Source organism: Pipra filicauda, unplaced genomic scaffold (genome assembly GCF_003945595.2).
Source record: "Pipra filicauda isolate LSUMZ 115617 unplaced genomic scaffold, ASM394559v2 scaffold95_size2449627_pilon, whole genome shotgun sequence".
Taxonomy (NCBI): domain Eukaryota; kingdom Metazoa; phylum Chordata; class Aves; order Passeriformes; family Pipridae; genus Pipra; species Pipra filicauda.
In genome coordinates, this window is record NW_024105153.1 from 336,470 (window position 1) to 355,859 (window position 19,390).

At 46.3% G+C, this 19,390-nt stretch overlaps 1 protein-coding gene across 3 annotated transcripts in view; it reads left to right on the forward strand.

Annotated features, from left to right (window-relative positions):
* The window catches only part of CACNA1I (calcium voltage-gated channel subunit alpha1 I), a 166,954-nt gene extending 149,184 nt beyond the window's left edge, over positions 1–17,770 (forward strand). The window contains exons 28-37 of one of the 3 annotated variants that reach the window (XM_027722698.2): positions 53–186; positions 929–999; positions 4,557–4,635; positions 5,170–5,291; positions 6,039–6,377; positions 6,999–7,145; positions 11,291–11,407; positions 11,789–11,957; positions 12,786–12,982; positions 14,755–17,770. In XM_027722698.2, the coding sequence (XP_027578499.2) occupies positions 53–186; positions 929–999; positions 4,557–4,635; positions 5,170–5,291; positions 6,039–6,377; positions 6,999–7,145; positions 11,291–11,407; positions 11,789–11,957; positions 12,786–12,982; positions 14,755–15,456 (2,077 nt within the window). In that variant the 3' untranslated portion in view covers positions 15,457–17,770. The remainder of the gene's footprint in view (positions 1–52; positions 187–928; positions 1,000–4,556; positions 4,636–5,169; positions 5,292–6,038; positions 6,378–6,998; positions 7,146–11,290; positions 11,408–11,788; positions 11,958–12,785; positions 12,983–14,754) is intronic. The other 2 variants (XM_039391402.1, XM_039391403.1) reach the window with 2 other exon arrangements.
* The last annotated feature ends 1,620 nt before the right edge of the window (positions 17,771–19,390 follow it).

Sequence of the window (19,390 nt, forward strand, 5' to 3'; positions counted from 1 at the left end):
GGAAATGGAAAAACTCTATCTTCCTTTATTGTCTTCAATTTTTCTTCTTAAGGTGGAACCAGCTGGATCTGGCCATTGTGCTGCTGTCTGTCATGGGCATCACACTGGAAGAGATTGAAATCAATGCTGCTCTCCCAATTAACCCCACTATCATCCGGATCATGAGGGTGCTGCGTATCGCCCGGGGTGAGACACTGGCCGAAGGCAGGGTACATGTGGCCATGGAGTGGGACTTGGTGCCATGACTCACTGAGCAGTGGCTGTAGAGTCATGGGCTCACCCTGTCCCCAGCCCTGGAGTAGCCTCTAGGGTGTCCTTTGTCACAACCCAGCAGGGATTCTTCTGGGATGTGATGAAGGACGGCCTAGAGGATAAGACTTTCTGGCTCCCTTGGAGGTGAAGGACTAAGAGGGTGGGCAGATCATGTGAGAACTGAACTTTCTCTGTTTCTTATTTATGGGGCAAGCATGGCAATGGTATGTGAAGAAGAGGCCACAAAGCAGGTTGAAGTTTGCACAGGCAGGGGCCTGAATCTTCCTGGTGGTGGCCAAAGTGTGCTAAACTGGATTAACAGTGGTATCTGGAGGAAGAGAAACTGATGGAAGGAGAAATCCAAGCAGAGGGACAATTGGGGTACACATTGCTGAGAAAAGGAGCACTTGGTTATAGTGCCTGGGTGAACCAGAAGTCCAGTAGGCATGGGTGGTAGAAGCAGAGTATTTAGTAAAAAGGATGTGGACTGGAGTAGAAGGAACAACTAGGGTTGTACAGTCAAAAGGGAAAAGGAGGATGAGGGGGAAAATCCAGTTTTTCTAGGGCAAGGGGAGACAGGACATCTATCTTGTGCTATTGTCATTAGTAAGTCACACAAAGGACAGACTTTCTGAGCTCAGTCTGAACCACACTTCTCTTGTGCTTCTTGTGGCAGTCCTGAAGCTACTGAAGATGGCCACAGGAATGCGAGCGCTGCTGGATACCGTTGTTCAAGCCCTGCCACAGGTAAAACAGACCAGCTTCCCAAAAGACTCCTCTGCTGTCCCTTTCTTCCGAAGGGCTGATTCTTGTGTAGTCTCAAAGATGGTGCCTACTGTGTTGTGCAGGCAACTGCCTGAAGGTTATGTCCAAGTTTTCATGTCATTCAGGGGGGTACAGCTCACCTCACATCTCTGTTCTCCAGTGGGTGAATGAAATAAGGTTCGACTCCCGGATAAGGGCAGTTTTCTTCGCATCGTGTCTAGCTAGTGTCTAACTGCAGTTAGTCCTCAGCTCCTTTCTCTCCTCTCCACAAGCAGGGAAGAGTGACTGGCAGCCATTTCAGGAGGAAAGGAAGTCTTCGTATCACTGGCCCTCTCACCCTTCCCTGCATATGCCCCGTTTTTCCCCCTTCTCTTTCATTCACACTCTCATCACTTCTTTTCTTAGCAAGTGCCTCCCCCTTCCTTCTTTTCCTTCTTTTCTCCTCCTGGGTCCCTTTGTGTTTCTGAGCCTCTCATATATGAGAAGCAGTGACATGCTCTGTTGTGGCTCACGCAGCCGGCAGTTAAGTGTCTACTGCAAGACAGCTAGACAGAAGGATTTCATGAGCTGTGAGCGGCAGCTGTTCCCGAATGAGATGCTGACACAGTGCTTTACACAGGCTTCAAACCCACTGTGAGTATCCTCCATGATGGATGAGCAGCCAGGGAGTCTGGTCCCCTTCCCTTTGGATTGTTAGGAGAGAATTGTTATGCAAGAAGTAGTGGCACCGAGTGGCTCCACTGATCATACATCAGGCCATTCCCCTGGCAGGCCCTGAGAAGGCAACTATATTGCATGATATCAAAATGCACAGGCATTTGTCAGTTGATTTATCAGCTAATGTGCCAGTGCTGGTGAGTGATGATGAGCTGAGATTCAGTCTGAAAACAGCATGAGTAGTTACCCAAGGAATTTACTTCTGATGTTGGTGACAACAAACGTCAATCTGAAAAAGAGGAATCTGATCACACAAAAGTGAGAGGGGAACTCTGTGATCTTTTATGGATCTTGAGCTCTGTCTGATCGCTCATGCTTTTTATTAAACAATAATTATTTTTGAGTAATAATAATAGTAATAATAACAATAATTCATATGTAGGATATATAATATCATAATTCAGGATAGTTGTGGGCTGAGATACACTGCACAATGGAAGGAACAGGAGATTAAGGATGTTCTTATAGCAGGCAGATTCGGACCAGTAGCATTTGTTAGTTCTGGCTCTGCTGCCCCAGGCTGACTCAGTGAAGCTTCTTTGCACCTTGCTCTTTTCCATTCCAGGAGCCACAAGAGATGATTTTTCTCAGGCAAGGGTCTGGAATGGAGCAGGTCTTCAGATCCAGCATCTGCATGTCTGTGGCATGTTTATTCTGCAACCCAGATAAATGCACACAGATGCACACAGAGCTGGATGAAATAGTATCCATAAACTCTTGCTAAGAGGACTCTGCAATATATTTGCACCTAAATGATGAGACTCAACTTCTATCCCCAAAATATAGAGCGTAAATAAGAGACTAGGAAATATTCATATCCCTGTCATGTAGATGGAGAAACTGAGTCATCAGAGAGTAAAGTCTTTTGTAAAGAGCATGGCTGGGACCTATGAGTCCCTGCTTCTGGTCCTAGCCACAAACATATTCTTCCATACTTTGTAAATTCTGACTTTTCTCTCTCCAGTTTACGTACATGTCCTTTGCTCACCAAGTTGGTAGGTCAGGTCTTTTGGAGGTCATTAATATCTGCCCCAAAACAAGCAGATGTCAGAAGGTTTAGCCTCTAGGTATTTCCTGGGAGGTAATAACAAACAGTACTTAATCCCTCCAGCATCAAAGCCTATGATTAATGCACTTCCTATTGACTGGCTTTTACTTCCTCCTGTAACAGTTTGGCTTTGTTTAATGAAGTTGTGTAACAGGGATAAAAAATCACTCCGTGGTTGTGTAAAAATCCACACTTAAAGCGCTAAAATCCACCAGTTTCACTGTTAAAAGAATAAATTCAGTCTCCATATTTTATACACTGGGTCTTTGGGGGACAATTGCATTATCTGTAATATTATTCTCCAAGATTTATTGGTTTTGCCAAAAGAAGCAGTTTAAAATAAGCTGTCCTTTCCCTTGTGCTTTTTCCTCTTCTTGACCTTTCTGTTTTTGTTCATAGAGCACAGACTCATATCAGGGATTTTGGCTTGCTAACGTCATACAAGGCATCTCCAGTTGTCCCGTTTCAACTCCCTTCCTGTCTTTGTTATACTGCAGCAATTCTTAATAGTGAATAGAGCTTTAATTTTAAAGAGCCCTTTGGAAATGTAGTCCTTAGCTAAGTTTTATTAACTTCTTTTTCTTAATGCCCTGTAGACACAGACCCAGTGGTATGTGTTCACAGCATTAACTATGGTGTCCACTTTAGTAATCAGAAATAATTTCTTCCACTGAGTATGTAGGGAGCCAGAATCTGGCAGCTCGGGGGAGTGGGTGGGCTGAATCATTTATTTCTCTCCTGAATTTGGATGGCACAGCAGTTGCAATGACTAAATTAGACTCCTGAAGTGGATGATTCTAACAAAGGCCCAGTGACCACATGCATTCAGACCAGAAACTGTTCGGTTCAGAAACACCCGTATGCCAGTTAGGTACCTAATTTTTCCATGACTTCTCTTGTTCCACCAACACTATGCTAACCATTACTAGTATTTTCTGCTACTGTTCAGCCCGCTTATTCCAAAACCCACTCCAGGTCCTGACATATAATCTGACTGCCCCATGTGCCGGGGGGGGAGGAGATTCAGAGGCAAGCTGTGATTTGGGAGAGTGAGGACTGGGTGGCAGTGCCCATATTGCTGCTGCATTTTTGCAATCCTCTCATGAGGATGTTTCCCAACAGCAGCCACTGAAGGTCTAGAAGTCAGGCTTTGACCTAGTATTCATGAGATGCAAAGGTAGCTCTGCTTCCTCTCTTGATTCCTTCATAGTCCCCTCTCTTCTCCTCCTTCTCTACACACATCTTACAAATACGTCTTTACCCTTCTTCCTTCCCACCTGCCTACTCCTCCCACAAGCCTTGATGTAACCTCCACTTGTAGCTGGTGCTGGTGTACCTGTGTCCCTGTCTCCTTGGAACACTGTTCTTGCACTATTCACATGATCATAACTTCAAGGGATTTAGGCAGTTTGGTGGGGCACGTAGCACTGCAGGACATGTCTCCACGCTCTGACTCACAGCTTGTCCTTCACCCAGCCAAACTGGCTTCACCTTCTGTGCCCCTGCTCCAATGTGCTTGTCTCCACCTGTCCCAGAAACTGCACACTTCAGTCAGCTCTGGCCAGAACTTGTGCTGGAATGAAGGCAACTGGATAAAGGGTCCAGCTGCAACTGGAACCACGACCGATGATTTCTCTAGTGTTGAACAATTGTTTGGTTGCATTTGTACACTGGGAATTCGCTGCTGTTCTCTTCAGGCTCTGAAAGGCAGAAACACTTGCCTGTACAGCTGAAATGAGCTTTGGGATAGGCTGACCATGCCCTTTGCTTTCAGGTGGGAAACCTTGGACTTCTTTTCATGCTCCTCTTTTTCATCTACGCTGCTCTAGGAGTGGAGCTCTTTGGAAAACTGGGTAAGTCTCAAGCAGACCATGCTCCAGTGTGAGCTACAAACCTGCTGGTTGAGGTTTCTCAAAATCAGTACTCTTCAATAAAGAGACTGGATTATTTGATGGACTTTATTCTCTCTTATGTATAATTGATATAAGAGGAATTTCCTCTAAATTTTTGTTGTCCTAACAGTCTAACAAAATAAAAGCAGCCTCTAGTTTCTCTTATATTCTTAAACATTTGCTTTTCCTGCACTGTATGCCTTGATGTTGCCTTTAAGATTACAAGAAAAAGTTAGGGAAAGTTTATTTACATCTCTTGCCATGGAACATTGATCAAGGAGAAAGGCAGCTCAATGACATAATGAGAAACAGAGTACACTGCATGATATCCCAGGGCTGGGCCATCAGGCATTTTTCTGTATTGATGTCCAACAGCCAACTGTTGGGCAAGGTGCTGATGCCATTACCTGAGGTCTTCAGGCTATGAGTTTGTATTGTTGATCTCAGGGCTGGTAATGTGTCCTCCACTGAGTGCTGCAACCCCCTTTTTTTCAGTATGCAATGATGAGAACCCCTGTGAGGGCATGAGCCGCCACGCCACCTTTGAGAACTTCGGGATGGCCTTCCTCACGCTTTTCCAGGTGTCCACAGGTGACAACTGGAATGGGATCATGAAGGTAACTGCCTTTGGGACAATAATCTCCTAGTTATGGGGAGGAGAAGTTCTGATGTGTGCTCTGTTCAGCACTGCTTGGGCTAGCAAAGGGAAGGAACACAGAAGCTGGGTTGATAGATAGACCCTGCTTGGTCTAGAGTCTCTCCCCAACGTGGTAACTCAAACCTTGGGCTCATCTAGTCCTAGAGACATCTGATTGAGAAAGTGCCAATTTTCCTTGGGAGGAACAAGAAGACTGTCCAGGCTAAGAGGAAATATTCACTGTAGTAAGGTCTGTTATCAAAGCTGAGCACAGGACATGTGTGTTAGACATGGCACCCATCTGCAGAGGTACCAGGAAAATCCAAAATAAATACTTACTTCCTTCAGAGGACAGAGAGAAAGGCAAGTTTTTTGATTGCATTTGGTGTTTTTGAGTCTGGAGGGGAGAAGACAGTACCAGACTGCTCATTTTCGGTCTTGCTCACATGCGTGGGGCTACAGTGGCAGCAACATGCAATGGTCTGAAAGTGTTTGCTCCATATGCTTTTGGATGTTTTCCCTCTGAAGCAGATAGCATATGCACAGATAGTGTCCCAGGTTCTTTGGGGACCTCATTATCCCAATGGGTATGGCATGCTAGAAGTGTTTTCCTTGTTCCTTCCATTGGCATCAGTGATTTTTGGCAGGAAGAGCAACCAATACTTTATTCTTACTTCGGCTTTTCCTTCCTTCCATCCTTCCCTCTCAAACCCAACTTCCCCTCAAGGATACTTTGCGTGACTGCAGCCACGACGACCGGAGCTGCCTCAGCAACCTGCAGTTCATCTCCCCACTGTACTTTGTCAGCTTTGTGCTCACAGCCCAGTTTGTCCTCATCAATGTGGTGGTAGCTGTGCTCATGAAACATCTCGACGACAGCAACAAAGAGGCCCAGGAGGATGCAGAGATGGATGCTGAGCTTGAGCTCGAAATTGCTCATGGGCTGTGCTCCCGCAAGTCAGGCTCTCCAAATTCAGGACAGGGAAAAGGAGCAGGAACAGGAGGAGATGGTGGAAGAACAGATCCTGAAGGACATCTGTGCACGAGATGTTACTCTCCAGCCCAGGTGAGTACACCTTTGAGCTTACTAACCAAACTGCAGCAAGTAGCTGTGGGTAGAAGCCGGGCAGCCTAGATGACTGAGGGCTTAGCAGTAGCAGAGTCTTCCACCTCAGGAGGAGAGGTTTGCTTTCAGCAGTAGACTTTTGAGTTGGTAGCATCACGTAGGGACAAGGCTGTGACAGCAGTGTGTCCTGTTTATTGTCATCATGGTGCAGGAACCTAAGGGCCAGCAGAGGAGAGATGGAGCAGATTAGCTAAAGGTGTGACAGGAGCAAATTTGAGATGGGAGCTCAGGAGATGAGTGCAGGGGAAATGGCAGATCGAGAGTGAGGCACTCGAGAAAAGCTGAAAGGGAGGTGTGAGCAGTGCTGTGATGCACTGAAAGTGAGTGAAGACTGTCCCTCATTTTTTATTTTCTTTTTTTGCATTGAACTCTGGCATCTTTACACAACCTATGGAGCAAGTGTTCCCCCAGTGACCCTGTGCAAGTACCTGCAGAACAAGATGCTGCTCCAGATGAGTCAGGCTGGAGAGCCCAGCCCCAAATTCACATGAAACTTTAAAGCAAAAAACTCGACATTCTTAAAATGATCTCTCCCGTCCTCCCCCCTTTCTTGTCCCCTAGGAGAACTTATGGCTGGACAGTGTCTCTTTAATTATTAAGGACTCCTTCGACGGGGAGTTAATGATCATCGATAACCTATCGGGCTCCGTCTTCCACCATTACTCCTCGCCGGCCATGTGCGAGAAGTGTAACCATGACAAGCAAGAGGTAACCTGCGTACGAGGATGTGTGAGGGGACCCTCCCCCCAGGGCCTGCACACCCACACCCACATGCCCACAGGTCATCTGATGTGTGCTCCTGACTGTAGACTGTGTAGCCAGTAGACCTTGTTGACCTGTGTTTGTTATTTGTCGTGAAGTGCTGATAGTGCCTCTAGTACAGGCCTGCCCTGTTCAGCCACAGGTGGATGTTTGAGGTGGTGGAAAAGTGAGACGTGACCAGCTACAGGTCAGGAGGGACTGAATGACCTGTGGAGAAATGATTATGAAGGCATCCTGGCAGCTGTTGTTGTGTTCAATTCTGCAAGAAAAGGCTAGGTTCACGCTCATGTTGTATGGAGGACTCAAAGGATCTCACCCCAATGACAGCACTCAGAAGCAATTCAGTGGGAGATTTAAGGATGTGTTTTTTCCTTAAGCACGTGCTTGCTTATTCCCTGTTGAGGTCGATGAATTAAGCACATGTTTAAATGCCTTGTTGAGTAGAGTCAGCCTCTGTGAGCAAGGATTGGTTTGCGGTGAAAACCAGTTAATTAGTTTGAGCAAAAACTAAATAAAAGTGGGCCCACTGAGAAAGTTTGTTAGCTGACAAATGGGTTGTTGTTAAGAGCAGGACACCAAATGGCTTAGACTTGAGCTTCTAAAGGTGGTAGATGCTTTGGAAAACTACTTCCTAAGCTATTAGTCTTTTCATGTTGTGAAACTTCAGGAACAAAGTAGTCTGGGAGGAGTTAGGTGAGGAGTAGAATTAATTTTATATCTGAAGTAATTTTATTGGATTTAAGTGCTCCTATTTTGTGTAGTCAGACTTGTAGCAGTAGTGTGGCTTATCTAACAGTAAATTGGTGCATCAGTGGCAATCTTCATTTTCTCCTTCTCCATAACTAACTTGATATTTTGCTATCGCTTATAAAGAAATGACGAAACTTGGGAAATGAGCTCTTATTGGCAAATTACTCTATCCATGTTTGAAGAAAGCATTATTTTGTTTGGCTTCAGATGCCTAGTTCTGATGTTCTAATTTTTTCCCAGTTTTTCAGCTATCTGCTCATCCCCATAGCTTCCCTTTGAAAGTATCAAACTGCAAACATTGCTTAGTTTATTATTATTGCAACACTTCACAAATGGATGCTTCATTAGTTCAACCAAATAACTAGTTTTCAATTAACTGCAATTTCCACTGCTTTACTTAAGTCCTTATGTTCAGCAATTGGTGCTCAGCTTTCTCAGCAAATGAGATCTCCTAAGGCATTCCAGAATGATTACCCCAAAATTAAGTCATTTGCAGCTACTTTGCTACATTTTAAAACCTTCCAGTCTTCCATATCCCACTTAGGAATGAAGGCAACCACATGTTTTCTTACCTTTCCATCAAGAAAACTAGATAGCAAAATCTTCAAGTGCAACCCACAGCCACAGCAGCGTTTGATATAATAATCACAACTGAAGAATGATTCTTATATCATATTTTCTAATGGTTGTTATAGAGCCATAAATTATTTTTCAAAATTGACATTTAAATACATCTAAAATATGGATTCAAGAAGAAATTATCTATATATGCAAGAATAACTTCAGTAATAAAATGTAGATATTTTATGTCTGATGATATGAATCAAAGCTACAGCTCAGGATTTTAAGTCATAATTGATTGTGACCTTCTCTTCATATTCCATAGTAAAAAACACTGAGGAAATTTGAACAGGAAATCACTATATGGATATATAGCTAACATCAGGAATGCACATAGTCATTAAATTAGAGTTGACCCTGCTACATCAACATATTCAAATAGGTATTGTACACACAGACAGAACTATACCGTCTCAAAGCAATTGACAGCAAGTTACGTAGGAAAAATAGTTTTTATCTAGTCCTCTTCAATACATATATATTAAAAAAAACCAGTGTGCTTGCTGTCCACCATATCACCCTTAACTCTGCCCTTGTGACAAAAATCACTTATTAGCCAAAAATGTTCACTCTGATTTCATTGGTGATTTAATTAACCAAGATGCTGAGCACAGTGGATAGACACAACATTAAAACTTATGCTCAGACTTATTAATATGTGCTAAGCTTTTTGTGGCATTGAGCTCAGCACCTTTCCCAGTTATGCTCCTGACACTTTATTTTCAAACCAATTATTTATACAATTAAGAATTTTTGTAATCACAGGTCTGCTTTTAAAGTTATATCTGCAACTAGTTATTTTCTGAGGGATATATGTGCATGGTTCAGTGTCTCAGGTTGATGTTCTTGGCAGTTTTCGTGGATTATGATCTAGTGAACAGCCCCTTCTCCCCCCACTGCAATTTTTAAAACTTTTTTGTTCCTCATCTTTAGTCAGCAGATTTTAAAATATTCTACAGTAAGGGAATCAATAAGAACAAAACCTCCTTTTTTCATGGTGCTAAGCTCTTCTCTTGTCATTACTATCCTTCCATTCTTGGGATGGTTGACAGACATTTATGTATTGGTGGCTCAAGTTCATTTAACTACTTTTAGGAGTTTGTCAGTGAGCACTAGTGTTTCCACACCTGCAGTTTATATATTCAAGACTTTGTTGATTATGTTTTTTGTGTAGATCCCAGGTGGCCAGAATTTTCAAGCAGTGACAAACAGACTATTCTGGCTTTTGTTGAAATCGGTTTTTTATGGATGGAGAAGGTAGTCACAGATGTTACCACGTTTCACGCTCGTGTCTCTACAAGCACAGCTGTAAGGCTGTTCCGGTGTAACAACCTCTTAGGCGAGTGATAGATAAGTGCACACATTAAGTGGGACTGAATGAAGACTATGTTTCTCTACACAAGTAGTTGCTGGCTGGTGGCTGTGTAGCGTGCTTGATGTAAGTTCACTGTGGGCTCTCTGTGTGTTGGTGCTCTGAGCAGGAGTTGTTGGTTTTGCGCTCTCTTCATGGTGGAACGGCACCGTGTTCTTGTGTCAGGATATCTCAAATAAGGGTGTCATTTGTGCCCTTTGTCTAAATCCAGCTCTGGTTTTCCATCTTGTTTATTTAAAGTGCGTTATCCCTCAGATGGAGACCTCTTCGACTCTCTGGCATTGGCACAAGCTGCTAAACTTCCAGCTCAAAAGAGTCTTCTCTCCAAATGTTTCACCTGCTGTCATGGCATAAAAGCTGTACCTGTCTCTTGCAAACACAAACACATGGCCAGAAAGATACACAGCCAGGAAGCAAGCTGTCGTCATTGAGACAACCCAGAATACAGCTTTCAAGAGTTAGCTGCTGTTGGTGTGAACTGATGGGACTCTAGAGACCAGTGACAGAAATCCAAGCACAGGAGGGACAAAGCAACTGCAGTTGTTTTTCAGGCCTTGTGAGACAGTTGTCAGGCAGAGGGGATTTGAAAGCTTGGAGGAAAGAGGATGGGAGGGGGCATATGTGGTATGAAGCAGGCCAAAAGATTAAGCAAGGTCAGACATGGGTCTGGAGCAGAGGCACAACAAGATGCAGACTTGCTTTCAGAAAGCAAGAGTGGGCAGGAGGGGTGAGTTTAGTGATGAAGAGCAGAATGGGAGATGGTGTTAGGTGAAGTCTTGGGTAGGTTAGAGGGGAGGGGATAGGGAAGACCTAGGACAGCTGGAGGGAAACAGGGTTTCAGTAATGAAGGTAAGAGAATATGAAACGCATGATACTGGCATGAACTGCAAGAGGCATGACTATCCCTGGAATGAAAGCACCTTCATGTTTAAGCAGGGCTGTCTGTGGTGCCTTCAGAGAGAGGGGTTCACTCCTCATCCCTCAGCAGATCAGGCTGCCTTGTCATTGGCCTGAGGGAACCCTCTGCCTGCCTGGCTTTACTTGCAGGGCCTTGGGCTTAACTGTATTGCTGTGACAGATTCAGGACTCATTCTTCCAATTCTGGCACTAGAGGAGCATGGACTGGTGGTGGGCTGCTTGCAGATCATCATATTTTTGACCTTCCTTAAAAAGTGAATTCTCCTGCCCAGCCCAGGTCTGGGTTAGGCAGTTCCTGATGTATCCAAGGGAATATAACCTAAAATTGATCTCGGGTCTACAGGCTCTCACTTATCCACCATAAACAGTGTGACTGCTTGAAATGTGAATGTCAGGCATGACCCGTGATAGCTCCTTTCCCTTCCTGCAGGTCCAGCTGGCTGAAATGGAAGGATTATCTCTCAACTCAGACAAGTCCTCTTCCATCCTTCTAGGAGATGAGTCAGACAATCGAAACACTTCTCAGCTGAGTCCTAAGCAGATCAAGGTCAGCCCCAGGTGGTCATGGGCATGTTACACCGTACACTGTATTTATGCCCCTGCTCATTTCAAGTGCTCTATATTCATCCAGGTGTCCCTGCTGAGGAATATAATTCTGGTCATTTTTCAAGAGCTTCTCCATAGAGACATACCATGGAGAAGGATTTGAGGAGAACAAAAGGATATATGTTTTTGAAAGTTCTCTTCACTACTATTAATAACTTCCTCTGAATGAGTCTAAATTTAGGGGATTTGGGCGGGAAAACTGAGCATCTCTTAGCTAGCTTGAAGGTATTGTCAGAATCAGCTTTTTCTGAGGTTTTGACAAGTCTGCTCTACCATCTGCCATTAAATTTCACAAGGCTTTGCCCTCACTAATTTTTTCCAGCAGGATGGCCAGGACAGCCCTGACTCCAGTGGGGCAGACAATCTTGGGGAATGCCTGCTCCCAATATCCAGTGAGGATGGCTCTACAAACCCCGTCAGTTACCTGTGTGAAACGGAGAATACTCCCTTAAACTCAGTCCAGTCTTGGCTAAAGCATGAAAGTACCAAAGGTGAGCACAGTTCTCATCATTCTCCAGGTCTACTGAAAGTGTGGGTTGGTTCAGCTCTTCTATCTTTCCCCTGCCTCCCCTATACCAGGAATGGAGTTAATGTGACATGGGATTACACTAACCAAGAATTACCATTCAGTTTGCTGGTCTTCAGGAATGGTGTGAGGAGCAGTTCCTTCTTTAGCTGCCAGATCTTGTATCTTCCCTCAGACATAACTGTGTGAAGTATTGTAAAAGAGCTGATCCCCATTCACAGTAGTGTGCCCATGCATGGTCAGAGAAGAGTAGGGACAGATTCCCTTGACATGCCAGCTGGATGAATTGTGCTTACTCAGCACAGTAAAAAAACACTGCTGCCCCCTGCCACCAGGCACAGAGAACATGTAACACATGTCTGTTCTTGGTGGAAGTGCTCCAGTTCTACTCTAGAGCATGCTCTGGTCTCCTGTGGTCCCCAGGTTCCCAAAGCACCACTTTATTTATCTCCCTTCAACCCTTGCAGGACCTGGGATGAAAATCCTATGGCAGTGATACATACTTTGCGAGAGCAACAGCAGGGGCAAGCTGGGCTGTTACTTTATGACTCTGAGCTGTGTGGGTCTGGTGCAGGTTTTTGTGCAGTTGGTCATGGGCACGTTACACCAGACTGGTCTGAACACCAGACTAAGACTTCTTGGCCAGTAGTGTGTGTCACTGAATATCCTTTGTACACTAGACTTGAGGACCCTCAGTGTAACAGCAGTAAAGGCACCAAATCAAATCAGAGGGCTCTTACACTTTTTTTTCTTCTATTTCTGTTCTCTTCCCCTTTCTTTGGTGCTCTGTCAGTCCCTCCTAGCCCCTTCCCTCCAGGTGCATCTTGCCCTCTGTTACCTGTACCAGCAGAATTTTTCCACCCAGCCATGTCTGCCACCCAGACAGGGCCTGAGAAGGTCTCGAGTCCACACAACCTTCCTAAGATCTCTCTGCAAGGCTCATGGGCATCACTGAGATCTCCGAGTGTGAACTGTTCGCTTCTTCATCAGGTGAGGAACCCTTCTTCCCTCTGCTAGGAGAACTCAGTTTTCACATCACACCCCAACAGAAAGGGCTGAACGAGGAGGAGGGCAAAGGAAAGACTGTGATTATGGGCTGGGTAACCTGGATCTGTTGGAGGGGCACAGTGGACTGCAGAATGCAGGAGGGTTGGGGAAAAGAGAGGGTAGTATAGCAAAGGGGTGTTGTGTAGCTCTTAGCCCATCAAGTCATACGTTCTGCTGCTTTGGACAGACAAATAGTTTGACAGCTGCAGTGAGCCCCACATGAAGATGAAATCACATCACTTTGTAGCTCACCCCTGAGTCCCTGGCACTGAGTGTGCTGCAGAGACCTGCATGCACAGCAGCCACGGTGTGAGCCAGGGAGATGACAGCAGCACAGCCTCCTTGGGTCCTCTTGGTTGGAACAGGCTGGAACAGGCTTCACCCCACCTACATCCTCCACAGCCCTTAGCACCACATCCGCACACTGTGTCCCTAAGCTCACTGTTTTCCCCTGCCCACGTAGCTCTCACATCCCAGGAAGGTGCTATCTCTTTCTGAAAAAGCATCCATTTCTCGCTAATGAAAGAGAAAAATAAAAGCACTGGGGGAAGATCAAGTGTCTCTAAAGAGCAGAGGAGGCAGAGATGAAAGCCCAGTAGAGATCCCTGTTACTGTTCTTGGAAGGTACTCCATGAATAGGGACACTATTCCAGACAAACTAAAAAATAAAATCAGATGTTATCCAGCTACCTGTGACAGACACTGTTGGTTCAATACAAATGTGTGTAAATTCACTAGGGATAAATTAAGCCTTCATCTGAGACCACTGAGTTGTTGCAGTGTTGAAACTTTTGGTATAAGTTAAGACACAAAGAGGAAGAGCTCTGAAGCTGGCATACCACTGGGACAAAAGTACTGAATTGTTGTAAAGGAGAAATTGGTAAACCTCTGATTATGTGATGCAGACTGTTTTGAATAACTGTGGCCCAGGAAACTGCTTCCAATCCTACATGTATCATTCCCAGTGCAGTGTCCCAGTGATAATCTCTTAGTGCAGATCAATTTCCTAGAAACAACTGAAATGCAGCTTAACTTGCTGAGACCTGATACAAGGAAATTAAGGTTGTTTCCTCTTCCTGCTGGAAGGGGAGCCCACCTTTCTGCCCTAAATACCATCATTGCCATTAGTGCTGGTCAGAAGAACCATGAGGACTCTCTTCTCTCCCCAGATATCACTGATTTTTTTAATGAGCGGAGCTCAATGTACGGAAGTCCCTAATTCCTGTTTGGCTGATAGTTTTGATGTGTTCATAGCCCGTATGGCAGGTTTATAGGGAAGCCATGAGAGAGGACCCACGAGGAGCCTCTGCTCCACTGCCCCCTGGACCATCAGTGCTCAGGGAGAGCCTAGTGGCAGGGTCTGCAGAGCTCACAACTCCCCAGCTTCCCTTCCCTTTGGTGGAGCACTTCACATGGGAGGGCTAGGTTCATCCTGGAGTAGAATGAAATCAGTTCAAACTATTGAGACCTTTCCTCCTCCTTACCCAGAAGGAAATCCCCTGGGCAAGCTGTACGGCTGGTGCTTTGTAGCACTGCTTATGTGGTTTATAGCTGCCCCTTCCAGCAGAGGAGAGTGAGAGAGAAATCGGAGTTTTTCCCCTTTCTTGTGGTTTATTTTCACACCCCAAAGTACTCCTAAAACAAATAAGGCAAAGTCTCTTGCCCACTGCCCATCTACTTCCTGAGAACTGTGTTTTCATATTCCTGCTCCCCAGCCGCCTGAGAGTGATACCTCGCTGGACAGCCGGAGCAGCAGCTCAGCAGGCAGCCTGCAGACCACGCTGGAGGACAGCCTCAATCTCAGCGACTCTCCCCAGTGCACCCTGGATCTCCCGGTGGCTCTGTGTCCCATGCCAGCTGCGGACAGCCAAAGACCCCTGGCAGCTCCCCTCTCCCCTGCCTCCCGCCGCCGGAGCCTGCGGGGCCGGGGGCTCTTCAGCCTGCGAAGTATGTGTCGTCATCAGCGCAGCCACAGCAGCGGTGGGAGCACCAGTCCCGGCTGCACTCACCATGACTCCATGGACCCCTCTGATGAGGAGGGGGCGGGCAGCAGCCTGCGGGGGGGTGGCAACAACAGCGAGCCCTCGGAGACCCTCAGCAGCCTCTCGCTGACCTCCCTCTTCTCGCCCCCACCACCAGGGCTGACCGTGGTGAAGAAGTGCAGCAGCACCAGCAGCCTCCACGCCAGCCCCTCGCCCCGCCGCCCCGCCACCCACCACGCCAAACCCTTCTACACCGTTGACCCCCGGGGCTTCCTCTCGATGCCCTCCTGGGTGACGGACTTCTGCAAGGACACCCCCTCGCCCAGGGAAGGAGAGGAGTCAGACGGCCCCGGCAGACTGAGGGCAGGGGACCGCAGCTCCCCGCTCCCTTCTGAGCTGGAGCTGGGCGATGGTGTCAGCAAGAGAAACAGATGAGGGTCCCTGAGGTGCAGGGAGGGAGCATTCGGCCGCTGGCATGGGGAGCACGTTTCACTAGCTTCTCTCCAGCAGCAATTCCAAAGGATTTGCAAGAAAAAGAAACAGGCAAACAAAAATTTATAAATATATATATACGTAAATATATATATATATTTTATATATATATATATAATAAATACTCTGATACCGTACCTCAGAGACGTGGGAGAGTGCAAGCAATACGGGAATGGTCCTGCCTAAGGGCAAGACCTGGACCATCACCACAGAGACTATAGTGACAAGAAAAGGCTGTGGGGCTTGTAGGGACAGGCCCCTCCAGCCAGGTGACTGCCACGTGGCAGCTGTTTAGTTATATACATATACATACATAGAGAGATCGATTTATTTATTTTTTTTACCAAGAGATTAAGAATTTCAGAAAGTACTAAGGAGGAACAAGCGAAGGGGGGCTGAAGGAGCTGCTACACCAAACAGGCAGGGTGGGGGTGAAGGGAAGGGAAGGAAAGCAGGGTGAGCAGCAAGGGAAGAGCTTGCCTTGCCTGTTTTCTGGGAACTTCCTTATTGTCCATGCTTCCGTTTCAAATGTTAAAAATTGTGGGCCAGATCTTCATGGCAAGTGTAAATTGGCAAAACATGATTGTGTGCTATTGGTGTAAAGCAGCAGAGCTCTGGCTCGAGGTGGATTCATGCTGATTTACAGCAGGTGAAAATCTGGCCCCAGCAGCAGGGAAAAGCAAACAGCCATGGAGCACGGGAAACATTTTGAGGTGAAAAGCCTCACTTTGAAAGGAATGTGTGAACACAGCAGGCATGATCATGGGAGGAGGGGATGGAGGCTACATGGCGTATTTTTGTTGTTGTTTTGTTGGGTTTGTCTTTTTCATTTTCCAAAGAAAGAAAACTGCTAAGGGAAAAAATTACAAGACTCATGGAGAAATTTGAAATGGGAGAGGTAGAATGGAAGGAAGGTGGGAGGTAAAAAGGGGAGAGCAAATTGAACTTTTCCTCCTTTCATTTACAGTAATTGTGATTTCCTTTTTTAGAAGCCCAAAGGTGCAAAAATCAACCCTAGAAAAACTTGTCTGTTATTTTTGTATCTATAGCTATATATATTAAAAGCAAACAAAAACTAGAATATTAAAAAATACATAAAAGCAAAGGGGGCTTCAACAACACAAAACTCAGTCAGTTCCCTGGCTGAGGGCTAACCCTGTTCCAAGTTCTAGTGGGAAGACCCAACAAGGACAGTCTCAACTCAGTGGTGACTCTGCCTTCTCTCCAGCATCATCCTTTGCATCAGTGTAGCTGGGACCAGAGTTCTATTCACTGCCAACTGTGGACATGGAGAGCAGGGAATACTGATGGGTGTGGGGGTGTGTGTGCATACAATTGTAAGGGTGTTTATGTACATTCTGTCCAGGCTGACTGGCTCACCAGCTGGAGAGACGGGTGAGAGGGACAAGGAGAACTGCATCTCTCCTTGTCTCTGCCTTGCATGGCAGTGTGAGTGGAGAGAGCTACACTGTGGAGGGCGAGGGCAGATCAACTCCTCTAACCATGACCTGCCTCAGGATCCAGGATGCAATCCAGTGAACACAATCCTTTCCCAATGTGGTTGGAGCAAGGCCCTCCTTGCTTTTCCAGAGGTATAACTGCACAAATCTCCTTCCTGGCAGGGCCAACCTGGATCTCCTCCTGCAGCAATGTCAAGGTTTTGTACCCTTTCCAGATTTGCAGGTGGGTAGGAAAACCAGCCACTTGAGGGGGACAAGGAATTTCAGACATCATCTGCCACCCCAGCAAAGTTCCACTAAGGTGTGTCAGAGAAGGTGGAGTGGGAAGGGCAGCGGGGAGAAGCCAGCCACCCAATGGAGATGTGAAGGTTTGGAGGCTGGTGCACTGAGAAGGAGCAGGGCTCCCTCAGGGCTTCCTGTCCCATTTTTTCCATCAGAACAAGAGGGCCCCTGCAGCCCTCACAGAGGTCTCCCAGCTGGCATACGAAGCATTGTGAAGTGGGCGGCACAAAACAGATGTTCTGGTATTATCGTGACCCATCTGACTTTAAAGCAGCTGCTGCATCTTACAAACCGGGGCTGTAAACAGTGAGCACAACAAATGGGACCAACAGCCAGGAAAAGGATAATTACTGTGTGAACTTAATTTATTTGCTGGAAGGAGTGTTTGCTATGTTGCAAGTGTGCATGCTGACTGCAGGGAGGTCAGACCTGTAAGGAGAGGAGAGCCTGGGTCCTTGTCCTTGCAGAATGGATGCAAATCTAGTTTTATTAAAGCAATAATAAGGGTCTTTAAATGCTTTTTTTGCACTGATGGTTCTTTGGGTGAGTTGCCCATGCTTGCTGTCCTGAGGAGGGACGAGACACATGGTTTCACATCCTCAGGGAAGGAGGGAAGTCGCTCCCCAAATGGCTGAACAATGAACTTGGGTTGCACAAGGCTTAGACCCAAACCCAGAGCTGCTTTGAAGCCAGAGGTCGGGCTTACAAAAAAAACCCAAACAGTTGAAACCTATCCAAACCCAGGACAATTCAAGGCAGAGCGTTTCCTGGAAGATGGCCATAAGGAGAATGGAGATGGGACTCCAAGTTGTCCTGGTAGTTGTGTGGGCCGTGAAATGTTTCAGTGGAGGAATGGGAGAAAGGTGAGATCGGTGCAGTGCTAGACAATACCCCAATATTTGATCATGAGAGAAACATGGCCTGCACTTGGGATGGCTGGGAGGGAAGAACTATCAAAAGATGTTGGGAAAGATTGTGGTGATGACCTCACGGGGGGACTACAGCCCCTAGGATGGATGCTCTCTCAGCTTATTCTTGGTTGTCCATGGAAGTGACTTGCAAGGAAAAACATCTTTGTTTCTCCTGTGGTTTGGGGTTCATGGCAGTCGTTTTGCTGTGAGAGTTGTCTCCCCTTTGCCTCCCATCAGGGTCATGCCAGCTCTCCCATCTCCCTGCAAAAGGGCATTCACTCTCTGCCATATAACTTGAGCAAAAGGCTTCTGGCTTAGGAAGGAGGTTGCCATGGAAACAGAAGACTAGGTTATCTTTGGAGAATATGTTGTCTCTCTCTTTTAATTATTTACTAACAGTTTGAAGAAACATCTATCCTTTCTGAAAAGGAAGCAGAATACTAAACCCCAGCAAACACTTTGGTTTTTTGCTGGGTATTTCTGTGGCAGGGCAGGTTGTACAATTTCTCTTGTCAAGAGCTGCCTTTCCCAGCTATGCTTGGCTCTTGGCACACAAAAACCTCTGTCATCACCCACCCACCTCCCAGACAACACCTGAGGGTAGCCCAGGATTTGCCCAGGCATCTTTTCAGCCTCCTGTACTCCCACTTCCTACTGGGGACTATCGCAGGCAGTTCCTGCCAGGGCGCTCTTTGCTGTCATCAGCCCGATATCACTCTGTTTTGTCCAGCTGCCACACTACCCTTGTGCCCAGCTCTCCCCCACGTCTGCCACTGAAAGCATTACCTCTCCCTGCTCGATACTGAGCTCCTCCTTGAGCTCACACATTGCTGCCATGTCCCGCTCTCGCTGCTGCTGCTCTTTTCATCTTGGCTCAACAGGTGGTTTTCTGAGTCTTTTTTTCTAAACCCTCCCTGTAAATTTTCCTCCTCTACCATGACCTCTGGGCCTGTTAGTGTTTTTTATTGCAGCTGCAGAGCAGAGCCCATCCCTAGTGCTTCCCACCTTCTCTTGCACATGGAATCCACAACTGGTCCGACCTGCCCATGGAAAACACACCAGTATTCAGTATTTCTTCTGCACCCAGAGACTCTGGGTATACCACTAGATATGCTTCTCACGGTTTCTCAATCTTCATCTGTCTTCCTTACTACTACCAAAAGTTCCTTATGAAATTAGGTATATAGGAATCAATTGCCAGTGTGACCACTGTTTTCTTTCATG